The sequence below is a fragment of the Corylus avellana genome, chromosome 5 (genome assembly GCF_965113065.1).
Source record: "Corylus avellana chromosome 5, dhCorAvel1.hap1.2, whole genome shotgun sequence".
In the NCBI taxonomy this organism is placed as follows: Eukaryota; Viridiplantae; Streptophyta; class Magnoliopsida; order Fagales; family Betulaceae; genus Corylus; species Corylus avellana.
Genome location: NC_142494.1, coordinates 22,376,396 through 22,393,372, shown reverse-complemented (window position 1 = coordinate 22,393,372; position 16,977 = coordinate 22,376,396). Strand labels below are relative to the sequence as shown.

At 33.6% G+C, this 16,977-nt stretch overlaps 2 protein-coding genes across 2 annotated transcripts; one reads left to right on the top strand and one right to left on the bottom strand.

The window, feature by feature from the left end:
- Positions 1–3,692: 3,692 nt before the first annotated feature.
- On the bottom strand, positions 3,693–4,293 carry LOC132183172 (ethylene-responsive transcription factor ERF022-like). The gene has a single exon (XM_059596572.2). The coding sequence runs from the start codon at positions 4,236–4,238 to the stop codon at positions 3,693–3,695; it is 546 nt and encodes a 181-aa protein (XP_059452555.1). The 5' UTR covers positions 4,239–4,293.
- Positions 4,294–8,744: 4,451 nt separating this feature from the next.
- Positions 8,745–16,035, top strand: LOC132182048 (protein DETOXIFICATION 14-like). The gene is made up of 7 exons (XM_059595257.2): positions 8,745–8,945; positions 9,913–10,457; positions 11,047–11,133; positions 11,243–11,299; positions 11,391–11,629; positions 12,936–13,141; positions 15,991–16,035. Exons 1-7 carry the CDS (start codon positions 8,745–8,747, stop codon positions 16,033–16,035), a joined length of 1,380 nt encoding a protein of 459 aa, XP_059451240.2.
- Positions 16,036–16,977: the final 942 nt, after the last annotated feature.

The following is a 16,977-nucleotide window of genomic DNA, read 5'->3' as shown; positions in this document are numbered from 1 at the left end:
GTGTGTAGCATTAGTCTTAAAACGTAATAATAAGTATAAGGAAAAATTACAGTTTATCTCATCAAAGTTGACACCGTTTTTCAATTCGAACACTAAAGTTTTAATTTTTGCAATCTACCCCCACAAAGTTTCAATTTTTTTCAATTCGACCAATATTATCCCAAAATTCCCATATTGCCCCTAATTTTTATTATTTTTTTTATTTTTTATGAAAAAATAAATAAATCTGGGTCTGCAAACACCCCAAATTTTTTTAAAATTTTTTATAAAAAATAAATAAAATAAAAATTAGGGGTAATATGGGAAGTTTTGGATACAATTAGTCAAATTGCAAAAATTTAGAACTTTGGGGAGTGGATTGTAAAAATTAAAACTTTAGTGTTCGAATTGAAAAATACTGTCAACTTTAAGGGGTAAACTGTAATTTTTCTTACGTATTCAAAAATAAAAGGACAAATGACAAACTGAGAAAATTTCAGAAGGCTTATAGGAGGAGTGAAGACTGCCAGTAAATTAGCCAACATTATTTTCAGAGGGAGAGAAAAAAGGCTTGCAATAAGAGATTGGAGGGTTGGGGCTTGGCCCAATAGTTTTGGTCCAAGCCATTTGAAGTTTTAAACTGATAGGGAGGTTTGAGTGACAATGACCCAAACCATCTCACATCCCACTTGATTAAAAAATGAGAACTAAGGGTGGCATTCGGGCTGGCCCAAATAACTAAAATATTATTTTGACTAGTTCTGTTTTTTTTTTTTTTTTTTTTTCCAAAGAACTTTACATTCTAATAGTCAAAATAGTTAAAGATTTGTTTAGCTGTTAAAGTGCCAACATTCTTAAGCATTGTGGGTCAACAATATATATTTTATATTGATATTTTTTGTTAGTTGAATGTGAAGTTTTTTTATTTATTTATTTTTTATCATTAGTCAAAAATAACTTTTTGTCTAATGGGGAGGCTTTGGCCATGTCTTTTGCAGACTCTTTGACTATCTGTCTCAACATCTCAAATTTTATTTTGAAAGGTGACTCTCTTACAGTCATCATGACGCTCTAACATCGTGCCTGGTTCAAGATTGAAAAATTGAGAACATTATTGCCAATTCCATTGCTATGATTCCCCATCTTTCTTTTGGAAGGAAAGAAAAGTTCACAGAAGTACAAACTTTTATGTCTGTCATATGGCTTATTGGGCCGCAGTTAGAGCTCACTCCGGCTGCATTTCCACTCACTTATTCCATTACCCCCCTTTTTCCATTTGTAGTGGGAAGGATCTACCCCTGTTAGTTTTGTTTCTTGTTGTTTTTGCTCCGTTTGTGTTTGTATCTCTTTTAAAAAAAAAAAAAAAAAATGTAAATACTCTTAAAAGTTGCTAGGCTCGGATCCTATTGAAAAAGACCATGAATCAGCATGGCTTGACTAAGTTGTTGTATATATAACATGTTTACTTTAATCCTATTGAAAAAGACCATGAATCAGCATGGCTTGACTAAGTTATTGTATAACATGTTTACTTTAATCCATGGTTGTCTTGTCAACTCAAGGTAAGCAACCACGCATTAGAATTTTTCACCCCCCATGAGTCATGAGTGGTTGGTTAGAGTTTGTGGGTGACAGCTATTGGCTCTTGCTACAAAGCATGTGCAAAATTTGTATTAATTCTAAACACATTTATGCACGCCAGGGAAAAGGTTCATCTTGGGACTTTCTGAGAACCCCCTGCCTTGATTAGCCTTTGCTTAAGGAAGATAATGACTAGGTGAGATAGACCAATTAATGACTTACAATTTTCACCTAAAGTCATCGCCAGTAGGCCCCCAATCAAGATTTGGGCGGCGAGTCAAAGTCCAACTCAATATAAAGCTGGATTAAAAAAATAAAAAAATAAAGTACCATTATTTTATTTATAATATAATCCAATCAAATGAAATTTCTACCCAATAATTTATGCTTATATTTGGGAAAATTACTATTTAATTTTTTAGAAAAAGTTCATATATCTCCTCAAACTACCATCTAATTTACAAAATATTTTCCAAATTTTCAATTGAGACAATATTCTTCCCAAACTAACAAAAAATTGCCGATGTCTCCCAAGGCAAGCCAAAAAGACCCTAAAGGCTTTTTTTTTTTTTTTTTTTTTTTTTTTTTAAATTAATTAATTAATTTTATTATTATTATTATTATTATTATTATTATTTGTATTAAGGGTATTTTCATCATCAGAAGGACATTGACAATTTTTAGTAGTTTGAAAAAGATATTGTTGCAATTGAAAATTTAAGAGGGACATTGTAAATTGGGTATTGAGACTTTTCCCTAATTTTTTTTAGGGGTAATTACTTTTTGTCTCTATGAACTACAGTGTCGTGACATTTTTCCTCATGAACTACCAACTACGACATTTGACCCCATCAAACTACCATCTTATGACAAAAAGCCTCATTCCGTCAAAAGGGTTAAAATTGACCGTTAATGGTCATGTGCAAGTTATATGCCATTTTAATTTTTTTCTTCCACTTTTGCCTACGCTTATACCCTCCTAAACCCTAATCCAACACATGAAAACAATTTAAAATGAGGGCAAAAGTGGAAAAAAAAAGTAAAATAGCACATGACTTGTACATAACCGTTGACCGTCAATTTTAACCCTTTTGACTGACGGAATAGAGTTTTTTGTTATAAGATGATAGTTTGATGGGGTCAGGTGTTATAGTTGGTAGTTCAAGAAAAAAAATGTCAACTCTGTAGTTTATGGGGGACAAAAAGTAATTACTATATATTTATTTATTTATTATTATTTTTTAACAAAAGGAAAAAACAATTGTACATAGTACGTACTAGAAAAATATAGCCCCACGAGGTACACATGGTCCTAAACTCAATCAACATAATTCACAATAATGGACAAAATAATATGGGCCTCCATGCCGCATGTCTTAATTTTGGTGGTCACGTACAAGGGATTGAGTCGGTGGCTTTTGTTTTTGAATGGTCCCAATCGATCAGAATTGATTCCTGGCATGCGGGGATAAGATTGATTTTTGGATTGTGATTAAATGAAAGATGGAATATTATCTCATATTTTTTGGAATATGATATTTATCAATAAATATACATATGATTGCCAGTAGGTGATCATAATTAAGAGAAGTTGTTGAAGCAGACAAGCCAATCTGCAGATATGGAATGAAGTACAAATGCTCTGATAGATCATTAAATGCAAACCACTTCTTTTACAAAAATATTAAAACAAATTGCATAATTACTCTTTTGACAGCTCCACGTACAGATAGTAGCACAGGACTGCAATGGGGAAGAAAGAAAAAGAACCCACAGCTGAAAAACCTCTAGTACCATGTGAGAGTGCCAGAGCAACAGGAATTTCCCCTAACTTTATGCTTCAAGAGTACAAACCCTTCATAATTTTCCCTCTCTTTATCTCTCAACCAGAAAAACATTCTGCGTGTACCTTAAAAGGTTGCACATCAAGAAGCTTAAACTTGAACCCCATTCTCCTCCTTGAATGAATAAGCTTATAGAGGAGTAAATGAGTTAAAAGAATTAGTTTAAAGCTAGCTATTATATATATTATAATTATTATTTGTTAGTTTTCTTAATCTTTTTTTTGATGAAATTGAGGTTTTTACCTTTTATAATTACTGATTATTTCTTGTCCTATGTATATATGTTACCTAGGAGTCCCAAATTGACTCATATTGCACTTCTTCCCACTCGCTCAAATGATCAACATCGTTATCAAACAAAACCATATCATCACTCTCCTCCAACAAAAGTGCTCCCATTGCCAACTCCATCCACATCCTCGGTGAATCCATAGGCGACTCATTTATGGCCTGAATTTGGCTCGGCGAGAGCCCCACCCTAACCGGTACGACATTACCCCCTGAGCTTCCCTCGTCTACCGACGCCGGTCCCGGCCTTCGAAGCCGCAATGCTGCCTCTTGCGCCGCCAACTGCACGTCCTCGGCCCTTGAGCTCTTCGGCCGCGGCATGCTGTCAAGTAGCTCAGGGAAGTTGAGGCGCGCCCCGCGTCCTCTCAGGTGCAATGCCGCCACATCGTAGGCCGCGGCTGCCATTTCGGGCGCTTCGTAGCTCCCTAACCATATTCTGGTTTTCTTCCCCGGCTCACGAATTTCAGAAACCCATTTGCCCCATTTTCGCTTGCGAACACCCTTATACTTCTGAGCATTCAAATTTTGCATACATGCTTCTTCCATCCTTGTGGATTTTGTGAGAGATTGCTGAATTGTTTTTTTAGTGAGAGCTAGAGAGAACTTTCGACAGTCAAGAAGAGTGTGAAGCAATCGTCAATATATGTATATGTATATATATATATATATATATATATATATAAAGAGGGAGATGGAGATGTGATAATTATTGATGTGAATGCAGTGAGAGGAGCTTCCAAGTAAGCTTCCAAGTAGTTTACGTAAGTGGGAAGATGCTGTCAATGCGAGCATGCGCACGTTTATACAGGCCACATGTTTGCTGCTAATTAATTTGTAATTTACTAGGTTTTCTTTATTTTTCTATTCTAGTTTTCAATATATAATTATTTAAGTTTTGCCTGATTGATAATTTTATAGGAAATCACATGTAATTAATATTTTCTTAATTAAAGTGCATAGGAATCAAATCCTAATCAATATTTTCTTAAAATAAACTGTAGAGATTACAAGATTGAGAAAAAAAAAATCTAATTATATTTATTGAAATCACACGAAATTTTAAATTATTTTTTCACCGGTGGGCCACCTGAAATCTTTTCGCTTGCCCATAATCGTTGATGTCTATTAATGAGACCGGTTTCCTATTTCATAACGCGGTTTACAGAAGATAGAAGGTGGGCCCACTGACTATTCTCCGTCTAGAATTTCCATTTTCTCTTCATAAAATATATATAGCAGGTAGAATCGTAGTTAGTGGATTTTTTTTTTTTTTTTTTTAATTTTGCCCATTTCCATGTTTTCTGCATGACCTTATACAGTATAATATACATGTAACGTAGATCCACTGAAAATATTTATTTATTTTTTTTGTTGAAGAATTATAGATCGATCGAGTAGATGATGATCAATAATTATGGTACTAGGTTTATTAATTAACAAAGATTATTAATTATTTAATTAAGTTTATGGTTATTCATAGAAACGTGTACGTAAAGCCATCAAGTGTTGCAAAACCGAAAGGGTTTCTTTGAAAACAAATCATTTTTATATATTAAATGTGAAGAAATTAGAATTCTGAAGGTATGAACGCAGCAGAAAAGATTAGAAACAGTTCAAAGGTTGATATCGATGCTCTTGACCCATTCAACCTGATCCAAATATTTCTATCAAAAAAGCACCGCCCAAAATGCTCAAAGGGCGCACGTTTTTCTTTGTTAATTTCTCTGGGTGTTCAAGGGCTATCGTGCGTTTAGTCAAAGTAGAAACGACTTGAAAGAGACCACTTTTAGAAAAAGAAAATAACATTAACATCTATAGAATTACTTCAAAAAATCACCTATATTCTTTTAATAAAATCATTTATGTTAAAAAAAAAAAGAGCATAAAGAATAGAAACCCTGACGGGAGGACAACATATTCCTCAATTAGCGTGCTTTGTTTTTAGGAGTAGAAAACAGTGAACACATTCTCATTTTCAGAAGGCCCCGACATACTCACACTCACGCACGTGCATGGAGACACACATATCTTATATATATATATACACGCTATGTTGAACATGACTTGAACATTTGATGTGAAAAATGTAAAACTCACAATTGTCAAACATTGTCAAGAAGAAAAACCGGGTTGTTAATAATATTTTATTTTGATGGGGGGTTGAATGATAAAAGAAAAAGTAATCTCACCGATAGATTGATGGAAAGAAAATAATGGATTTTGGAAATAATAATAGGTTGATATGGAGCAAACGTGTGCGTGGATTGGCCGCTCAAGAGAAAAGAAAAGATAAGAAAGAAAAGACTAGCTTGTTTGCTTCATTCAACTGTTGTGGTCAATCGTACGTAGGATTGAAAAACAGCTGGATCAAGCTAAGCTTCAACTCATGAGACTGTCTTCCATCAAGTCATTTGTCACCAACAACCTTGATTAACAGACACCTTTCCAGTTTGATTGCACTGGCACCGCCCCACATCGTACACAAGTACGGTTTGCGCGTTTAATTGGTAGTGGTGGCGGCAGCCGGTAATTGACCGTAGCAACAAAATATACATACCCGTACAACCTCCCAGATCTTTGTTTTTGCGAACAAAATACTTGCTTGACATACCCCCAATAGGCAATAGGGGAAAAAAACTTGTTTGACAATGGGGAGTTTACTGTTAATTCACTAGTCAATGGTACTTTGTGGTAGGATAGATTTGAATTTAGAATTAGAGCTGATTCGGTTTTGTTTGGCAAAGCTTTTCCTTAGACACTGTAGTTGATGTGAAAAAAAAAATTAAGAATGTTTAGTATTAAAAAGTGAAAAAATAATATGGAAAAGTGAAAAAATTTTGTTTTGTAACCGTGATTTTTTTATTTAAATAATAATAAAAAGTGAATGATGTGATATAAAAAGTGTAAAAAGTTATAATGTTTTGATGTTGAGTTTTTTGAGAAATGGTAATGAACAGTAACAAAGGAAAAAGAAAGGCCTTGCCAAACAAAGCCAAAAAGTCTTCAAGAAATTCAGTTAAGTGAAAAGTGCTTCGTTTGCAAGCTCGTCCCAAATGTTTGGACAGATTGTTAAGGCTCCGTTTGTTGTTTTGTTTGCAAGTGTTTAGATGAATTAGTCAGATAATATGTTTCGTCTCATTGGTACATGTCCAGATGTTTTGAAGAAACAAAAGTTTCGACAGTTGGAGTGTTCACACGTTCGGACGATTTGGAGAAGTAGTAACTCTCGTCTACAATGGCGTCTGCAAATGTTCGAATAGCTCAAGGGTTAAAAGGCATGTAACCCTGAAATTGTCCGAATGCCCCACTTACCTGTTTGGATGCTGCCATAGAAAACCTAAACTGACTTTAAGTTTTAAAGTTGATTCTCTCAAATCTAGAAAAGGACTTAGTAGGCACGATTTTTAATAAGCTAAGCAGAGCTAGAGCATAATTCACATTAGAGCTACTTCATTGAGTGCTAAGCCTTTTTATTTGTGAGCCAAGAGAATACTTATGCTGTGTGCTGAATTGTGTATTGTCTTAGAGTTGATCAAAGCACATATTCATCATCAACAACAATTGAAGTTTACCGGTGTATTGATAAAGGAGATCAAGAAGAAAAATTGCCCAAAAGGTTCTGAAACTATTTTGTTTGTTTGGTACACGTACATATCTAGTCCATTACAAATAGTTATAGGTGTGATTGGCTAGTACAACTAAAATCTTTTTAGTGATTGGTTTTTTGGATTTAGCTGCCCCAAATTAGTTTTACCTTTTAGATATTCTTGAAAGAATTTCCACTTTGTCATCAAAATTGTGTGTTGAAGTGTGATTGATTGATCTATCTTTTCATTAGTTGGATATTTTCTTTTTTTACTGTACTGCATAATTTTTAAATTGCCAATATTGCTGCACTTCACCTATTTACCCCCTCTAGGTGAGTGCTTAATTGGGATTTAAACATAATTTTTCAATTAGTATTAGAGCAAGATTCTTTTTGTTTGGATTAACCTCTTGGGTGAGATCATTGACCACTGCTGTCATGAAATTGATGTTTTTGAATGTATAAGACATGATCAAGACGCCAATTGAAGGTGAGAGCTATGTGTCTCTCACCACCTCTATTGATAGCCTCCGAGAGTCACTTGATTCTAAATCAATAAGTTGTCTAAGGATGATTGAGGAGATAGAAGATCTACAAATTAAGGAGATTCAAGGGCTATCAATACTTTTCAAAGCTAATTTGTTAATTTTCATTGTAATGTCATCTCAATTATATAACTATTCTACATAAAACATTTTACTAAGAGCCTGTTTGACATTGTTTTTGAGAAATAGAGTTTTTAAGTTAAAACACGTTTTTTAACAAAAAGTGCGTTTGACAATTTTTTGGCTTTTTAGACCCATAAAAGTGTTTTCAATTTTTTTTTTTTACCAAACATGTACTTTTTTTCTTGAAATGGATTTTTTAAGTGTTAAACACACTTTTATACCCCTTAAACATACACCCAAACACGCCCTAAATAGTATTTCTCATCAATAAAACAAAGAAAGAGTATGCAAGGCTTGTTTGGATGTGTGTTTGAGGGGTCTAAAAGTGCGTTTAATACTCAAAAAGTCTATTTGAAGAAAAAAGTACTTGTTTAGTAAAAATAATTAAAAGCGCTTTCAAGAGTCTAAAAATGCTAAAAATGGTCAAAACACACATTTGGTAAAAGTTTAAAAATAAAGTTTTAGCAAAAAAAAAAAAAAAATAATAATAATAAAAAAAAAAACTTAAAAAGCTCTATTTCTCAAAAACAATCTCAAATATGCTCATGGTCTATTATATATTCTCCGCTAGCTTTAACTGTCAGACCAACCACTTGTCGGCCTTGTTTGTGAGCACCATCCATACGTGCCGTCAAATTGGCAAATTCATCCGTTCGTTTCCTTCCTTTTGCTTCGGCAGGTGGAGGCATGCAGCTGATCTGAGACCATAGCTCATCGACACCGTTTTAGTAAGATATACCATATTTGAAGACGCATGTATATATGCACCGCCTGTCTTAGAAGTTAGAAGGTAGGAAAATGGGAGGTGGGAAGTGGAGCGCAGTTGCGAAAGAGGTAAAGATGGTGAGCTATGTGGCGGCGCCAATGGTTGCTGTCACGGTTTCGCAGTATCTGTTACAGGTTGTTTCCGTGATGATGGTGGGACACCTGGATCAGCTCTCGCTTTCCGGGCTCTGTATCGCCACCTCTTTCACCACTGTAACCGGCTTCAGTCTCCTTGTAAACTCCTTAATTAATGTTTCCTTTTCCGATCCCGTTCATATATATATGTCATATGGTTGATTCAAAAACACATGCATCACGTACACTGCTTGCTTATGATCTGTGCATGTTACCTAGCTAGCTATAAAGTAACAAGCATGCATTTTTCAATATCTCACTAAACTTTTAAAAATTTCAATATGAATTCTGATCTTAACCCTTTCAACAACCTTTTACTGTTTATTTTTTTGTCAACTTAAATGGCTATAGTATGATTAGGATTCTCTACAATTTTTTAAAAATAGTAAATTTTTAAAAACACAAGTTTGGTCGTCTTTAGGCATTGAAATGCTTGAAAAATATTACATATTAAAATTGTGGTATGTTTAAGTTGAAAATTGAGTATATTTTCATTAGGTTTTGGTTCTCTATGTTGTAAAAGCTTTGGGCAAAAAATTATATTTTGATTTTATGAAATAGAAGTGTCTCTGCAAAAGTGAAGAGGAAGCCTTTTGAAAGGAAAATTCTTTTTGGTTACCTCTATAACATACCACCTTTTTAATAGATAGCATTTTTCAAGCGTTTCGTTGCCTAAAAATAACCTAAATTATGTGACTCGAGAATCTATAATTTTAAAAAAATTGTTGGCCGGGGATCCCCATCCGGTAAATTATTTGTTCTATGCCATAAAATTTCTAAAAGTACGATTATACCTTTTTTTTTTTTTTTTTTTTTTTTGCATTTCCCCTTTTTTAGTTTAATATTTTCTTTATTTTATAAATTGGGTATTTTAAGATTTACGAGAAAATCCTAATAGAAAGGTAACTAAAAGGGCGGACAGATTAGAACCCCACATTGCAAAATTTTAAAATTTAGGGAGCCACTAAAAATATACTTAGTAGTTTAGAGATAAGTACAATTTCTCCTAATTAAATCTTTAGGAGAAATATTTAACTCAAATTTGGTGATCACTTGTTCTAAGCAGTGTGGGATGGCTGGTGCTTTAGAGACTCTATGTGGACAAGCTTACGGGGCAGAGCAATATGAAAAGCTTGGAATCTATACTTACACCGCCATCATTTCTCTTCTTCTGGTTTGTATCCCAATATCTCTCCTCTGGCTCTTCACCGACAAGCTACTAATCCTCATAGGCCAAGATCATTCAATCTCACATATAGCGTACAAATACTCTCTCTGTCTCATCCCTGTCCTCTTTTCATTCGACATTCTTCAACCGCTCACTCGCTACTTCCAGACTCAGAGCATCATCCTCCCAATGCTCTTCACTTCATGTGCAACTCTATGTTTCCACATACCCCTCTGTTGGGCTCTTGTTTTTAAGGTAAATTTAGGGAGTGTTGGTGCAGCATTAGCCATTAGTTTCTCGTATTGGTTGAATGTCTTGTTGCTTGGGTTATACATGAAGTTCTCTTCTGCTTGTGAAAAGACTCGTGCCCTGTTCTCAAAGGATGTCTTCTTCAGCATGAGGGAGTTCTTTCGGTTTGCTGTTCCTTCTGCCGGCATGGTTTGGTAATTTCCTTTGTTTTATTCTCAGGAAATTTCACGCTTTTACGATCATACTTTTAAAAGTTATAATGCCAGAGTTTCTATGTTTTAAGAACTTAATACAACTGTTAAGATTTAAGAAAAATTTTCAATTGTCTTTTTATTTATTTATTTATTTTTTTAATAAAAAAGGGGTATTTTGGCGTTCTTGGTTAAATCTTAACAGATGTATGACATTACAAAATTTTTAAACATGAGAATTTGACATTGCAACCTTTTAAACTTTAACGGTTCGATTGCAAAAGTGACGAAACAGTAAAGTTTCCTCTTTATTCTAGTAGTATGCAGTTTTTGAATTAGAATCCTCTTCATGTATTTGAACCGGATAATATCTAGTTAATTATATTGGATTAGTATTTTTGTCCCGAGTAAAAAGACAAAATACCTCTTTAATATAGCTAACTTGATATTATTGAGGGATATATACAAATAGTATTGCTCCAATATAATTAACTGAATATTTTCGAGTTCAAATGAAATTGAGAGGATCATGTTCCGCAGCTTTTAGGCTACTGTTTTCGGTCTCTGATATTTTATCTCCCAATCTTTATAGTCTTGAATGGTGGTCATTTGAGGGTCTCATTTTGCTTTCGGGGCTTTTACCAAATCCAAAAACGGAGACTTCAGTTCTTTCGATATGGTATATGCTTCTTTTCTCCACTATTTTTCTTTTTGAAGTGTTATTTTTCTCTGCTCAAGTATTCTTGGAAATGTTTAACAGGATGCTTCAAATGTCTCATTTTATGCAGCTTTACAATTACTTATTTGCACTACTACGTGGCATACGCATTTGGTGCCACTGCAAGGTTGGCTCTATAACCTGTTTCTAAAGCACATATCTGTCTATGCATGATGAGCAATTGTCTTGAAAGAATGCATCAATTAATCATTCTGTAGTACTCGGGTTTCAAATGAGTTGGGAGCTGGGAATCCACAGGCAGCTAAAGTGGCTGTCAAGGCCATAATACTTGTATCAATTGCAGAGATGGTTACTGTAAGCATGATTCTCTTCTTTTGCCGCAATGTTTTGGGATATGCCTTCAGCAAAGAGAAGGAAATTGTGGACCATGTTGCAGATATGGGGCCTTGGATTTGTCTCTCGATTATTATGGATAGTTTACAAGCTGTTTTTTCAGGTAACATTCTCACATCTCTCATATATATATAGGAGGTTTGAGATACTGTCAACGAGAGATACAGAGTTGTGTGTTTTGGAGCAGAACTTTAGATTAACTTCTATCAATTGAAGATATAATATTTAATATTCTTTCTAGAATATTTTCCTGGTAATCCTAATGTCAATATCTTCCTTCAAAATACATAAATGTGTCAGCCTATACAGAAGTCATATATAGGTCCATATGAGAGATTTTGTTGAGAAAAATAACATATAAACATAAAAGAGAACCACAATAACAGCTACCTCTGGCCATTGTTAAATACTTGAATAGAAAAATCAAGATTGAACGTTTGTGAATTTTTAGAATCTTTAAACCCTCACAATATGTCTAAATGAGAAGTAACAGATAGAGTTTTTGACTTATCTTTTTCTTACGTTAAAGTTGTCACGAATGGAGAATCACATATTAATTTATAGATAAATCAAGACCCTAATCCATAATCAATAGTTGCTTCCTTATGTTAAAAGACATTAGTTTAAATGAAACACTAAAAGAGACAAGCTTTCATCTTAATAGTTATTTGTATTTTAATTACTAGAAAATTTTAGTTTAATAAGTACTATATTAATATAATACACCATACAAATATAATATATGTGGAGAGCCCCTACCATGCGGATGGGCTGCAAAAGTGGTATTTTGCAGCAACCAACCACCTTGTGACACCTCATCCATTTAAGAAAATTATAGAAAACCAAATAAGAACAAACATAGCAAATCAAAGTGAAAAAAATACAAAAAATACCCTTGGCCGCCGAACCCAGCAGACCCACGCTGTGGGCCGCGAGACCCACCGGAAAATAATTGGAAAACTCAAAAGCAACCTAAAAAATCGATTCTAATGCCTTAAAACTTAATTTTTTGATTCAAAACTAAATCTTAGAGGGGAAGGTTAACCCTTTAGGGATTTTATCATTCTAAAGGGATCACCATCAAGCCGCTGCCGTGACCTAGCCATGGGTCAAGGCTAGCGTTTCAGAAGAAGGAAGAAGAAGAAAGACGAAGAAAGGGGAGAGGAGTAGTCGACAGGAAGGAAGAAATGGGAGAGAAGAAGAAATGGAAGGAAGAAGAAGAAATAAGGAAAAATCTAGTGTTTTAGGCTGTATGATAATTTTGTGCATTTTTCCTATGTGTCAATCTCCTTTGCATCCCATTCACATTGAAGTTAAACTCTATATGTGACATGTGGGCCACTTAAAGTCTCTTTATAGAAGATTTATTCTAATACCATAATCTTATTTTTCTACAATTAATGCATCAGGAGTTGCTAGAGGAATTGGGTTGCAGCATATAGGAGCCTATGTCAATCTTGGTGCATATTATCTGGTTGGGACTCCAATAGGTGTTGTCTTGGGTTTCGTTTTACACTTAGGAGGCAAAGGGCTTTGGATTGGACTAGTGACAGGATCTACTGTCCAAGCTACTCTGCTTGCTCTCAGAACCTGTTTCAACAATTGGCAAAAGCAGGTTTTTAGCTAAAAAAAGAAAAAAAATTCACCCTTCTCTGCACTTTATTTTCAACTTAATTGTTAGACTGAACCATTTTCTAATACTTATTAGATTTATGTGGATGTTGCAGGCAATAAAAGCAAGAGAGAGGATACTCGAGGGAGGTGATTCTTAGTTCAGATCACTTCAGACTCAGAGGGAACTGAATATGATGGACAAAGCCCTATGTCCATTAGCTGTTTCCAAAGTTCTCTAAATGTAGCAAGCAACAAACTAAAAATTGCTGTAGATTATTTATTTATAGGGCTTGGATTCCTGATTTCTGTTAGTATTTCTTTATATCGAATGAGTTCCAAAGAGTAACATAAATTATGTAGTATCCAAGATCCAACTTTATTGATCAATGCTAATTAAGAGTCCACCCATTACACCCTTATATTAGAGCTGGATTTGCATTTCTGCTGACAAGACATGCATGTACATGATACAAAAGCACTACAAAATTTACAACATGCTCTTTACATATTGATATATGTTGCCATATTAGCAACTTAAAGATTAAATTTTTTTTAATTGTTACATTAGTTTGTAGAAAAATTGCAGTGAAATTGGTAGTATCTTTAGCATTTTAATTCGAATATGTTTAGTGTATTACAACTTTTACTAAAATTTTCTTACAATTGATGTGGCTAGTCCATAATTTTGTGAAATGATTAAGAGTATATATATGGTTGACAAGTTAGCGGGTCACAAACTAATTAAATTGACAAGTACTCAAATTTTTTGCTTAATTATTTTATCAATTATGGATAGCCACTTTAATTTGTATGGGATTTGTACTTTTGTAGTAAAAGCTGTAGAGTTCCCTTGCAAGCACTCTACAAAATTTTCTAAAAAAAATAAATGTGAACTTCATCAGCCAAAAGATTCAACTGAACATAAACTAGGGTAGAAATATTTTGCGCTAAAACAAAAGAGTAAAAAACTTTGGTAAGACTGGAAAGGCGTCTACTGGAATATCTTTTTGAGTAATTTGATATACCATATTTTTATCTTATAATTATGATTATAATTATCTCATAATATTGATATAGTATTCTCAAACAAACTTAATTTTATTTTTTATTTTTTAACAAGCATTGACCGAAATATTAGTTTGGACGGCCACATTAGTATTATGAAATAATTGTAAAATAAAAAAATATTTTTTAACATTACTCCATCTTTTTCTGTCAATTTTTTGAGCATTTACACTAAATAATAAATGATTTGGTACAAAATAATGTTATATGCTCAACACACATCACATTAGATTGATATGACGCCGTTTATCAACTTTTGAATAAACTTTTATTGAAAATAAATAAATAAATAATAGGTGTGGTCACATCCATCCAATATAATATTGAAAATAAAACGAAAATTGAATATTTAAAATTATTAGATAATATCCCAAAGAAGAGGACGTCACTATTTTGCATTATCCTTGGAGTCTTGGAGAAATTAATTATGTCATCTCAGCTGTAGCCATAAAATTGACAGGTATTATGCATGTTTCGGCCAGGTACACATATCATGGGCCCATCAATGAATAAGTTGCATATATGCTGCATTAAATGGCTATCTCTAGTGGCCAAAGCAGCTTACCCCAAAGAGAAAAGGGACTCATAATAATACCTTATCATGTATATAATGAAGATTTACTATTTTCCCTCTTTTGAATTATAATATATAGAAAGTGGAGTTAGCAATGATACATATGCCAGTGAAAAACGAACCTATCAGATACTAAATGTAAAGAATGTGCAGGGACTGCACGTACTATGGCCTATAAAATGACATGCATGTGGAACACCAATTTTCACACACTAAGCATATATATAGTTTAGAATAACAATAACACTTGTATCCGGTCATTGTTGATTAAATACTTAAATTGAAGAACCAAGATTAAACGTTTGTGAATTTTTAGAATCTTAGAACCCTCACCAATATGTCTAAATGGGAAGTGATAGATAGAGTTTTTGGCCTATCTTTTTCTCTTGCTAAAGTTGTGACAAATAGACACTACAAAAAAAAAAAAAAAAAAAAAACAGTTTTAGTGACTTGCATTTGTGACGTGTCAATGGCCAAACACGTCACTAATGGGATGATGACATGTCATTAGTGACATGGGTCACGGGGCACTAATCCACCGGTCTAGAATTGGATTTGGTGACCTGCCGATTTTGCACATGTCACCAATTGGTGACGTGTGGAAAGTCACACGTCACTCTCCAATATGGTGACGTCTCTGGAGAATTACATGCTAATTTATAGATAGATCAAGACCCTAATCCATAATCAATAGTTGCTTCCTTCTGTTAAAAGACATTACTTTAAATGAAACACTAAAAGAGACAACCTTTCATAATTACCTAAAAGTTTTAGTTTAATAACTACTCTATTAATATAATACACTATACAAATATAATATATTTGACATGTGGGCACTTAAAGTCTATAAGATTTATTCTAATACCATAAACTTATTTCTCTACAATGCATCAGGAGTTGCTAGAGGAAGTGGGTTGCAGCATATAGGAACCTATGTCAATCTTGGTGCACATTATCTGGTTGGGACTCCAATAGGTGCTGTCTTGGCTTTCGTTTTACACTTAGGAGGCAAACGCCTTTGGAATGGATTAGTGACAGGATCTACTGTCCAACGTACTCTGCTTGCTCTCAGAACCTGTTTCAACAATTGGCAAAAGCAGGTTTTTTAGCTCAAAAAAGAAAAAAATTTTCCCCTTCTGTGCACTTTATTTTCAACTTGTTAAAACTGAACCAGTTTCCTATACTTAGTTGGATTTATGTGGATGTTGCAGGCAATAAAAGCAAGAGAGAGGATACTTGAGGGAGAAGATTCTTAGTTCAGATCACTTCAGAGGGAACTGAATATGATGGACAAAGCCCTATGTTGATAAGCTGTTTCCAAAGCTCTCTAAATGTTGCAAGCAAGGAACTAAAAATTGCTGTAGATTATTTATAGGGCTTGGATTCTTGATTTTTGTTAGTATTTCATTATATTGAATGAATTCCAAATAGTAACATTATAATCTATTATAAACCACATAAATTATGTAGCATCCAAGATCCAACTTTATTGATCAATGCTAAGATTTCATCCATTACACCCTTACTAGAATTGGATTTGCATTTCTGCTGACAAGACATGCATGCATGTACATGATACAAAAGCACTACAAAATTTACAACATGCTCTTTACATATTTATGTTGCTCTTAAATGATCTTTCCCATATTAGCAACTTAAAGATTACATTTTTTGAATTGTTACATAAGTTTGTAGAAAAATTGAAGTGAAATTGGTAGTATGTCTAGCATTTCCCATTAGAATATGTTAGGTGAATTACAACTTTTACTAAAATTCTCATAAAAATTGATGTGACTAGTCCATAATTTGTGAAATGATTAAGAGTATATATATGGTTGACAAGTTAGCGGGTCACAAACTAATTAAATTGACAAGTCAAATTTTTTGCTTAATTATTTTATCAATTATGGATAGTCACTTCAGTTTGTAAAGGGTTTGTAATAAAAGCTAGCTGTAGTTCCCTTACGAGCACTCTACAAAATTTTCTAAGAAAATAAATGTGAACTTCATCAACCAAAAGACTCAACTGAACATAAACTAGGGTAGAAATATTTTGCGCTAAAATAAAAGAGTAAAAAACTTCTGTAAGACCCGAAAGACGTCTACTTGAATATATTTTTAAGTAGTCTTATATACCATATTTTTATCACATAACTATACCATAATATTGATGTGGTAGTTCCAAACAACCTTTAATT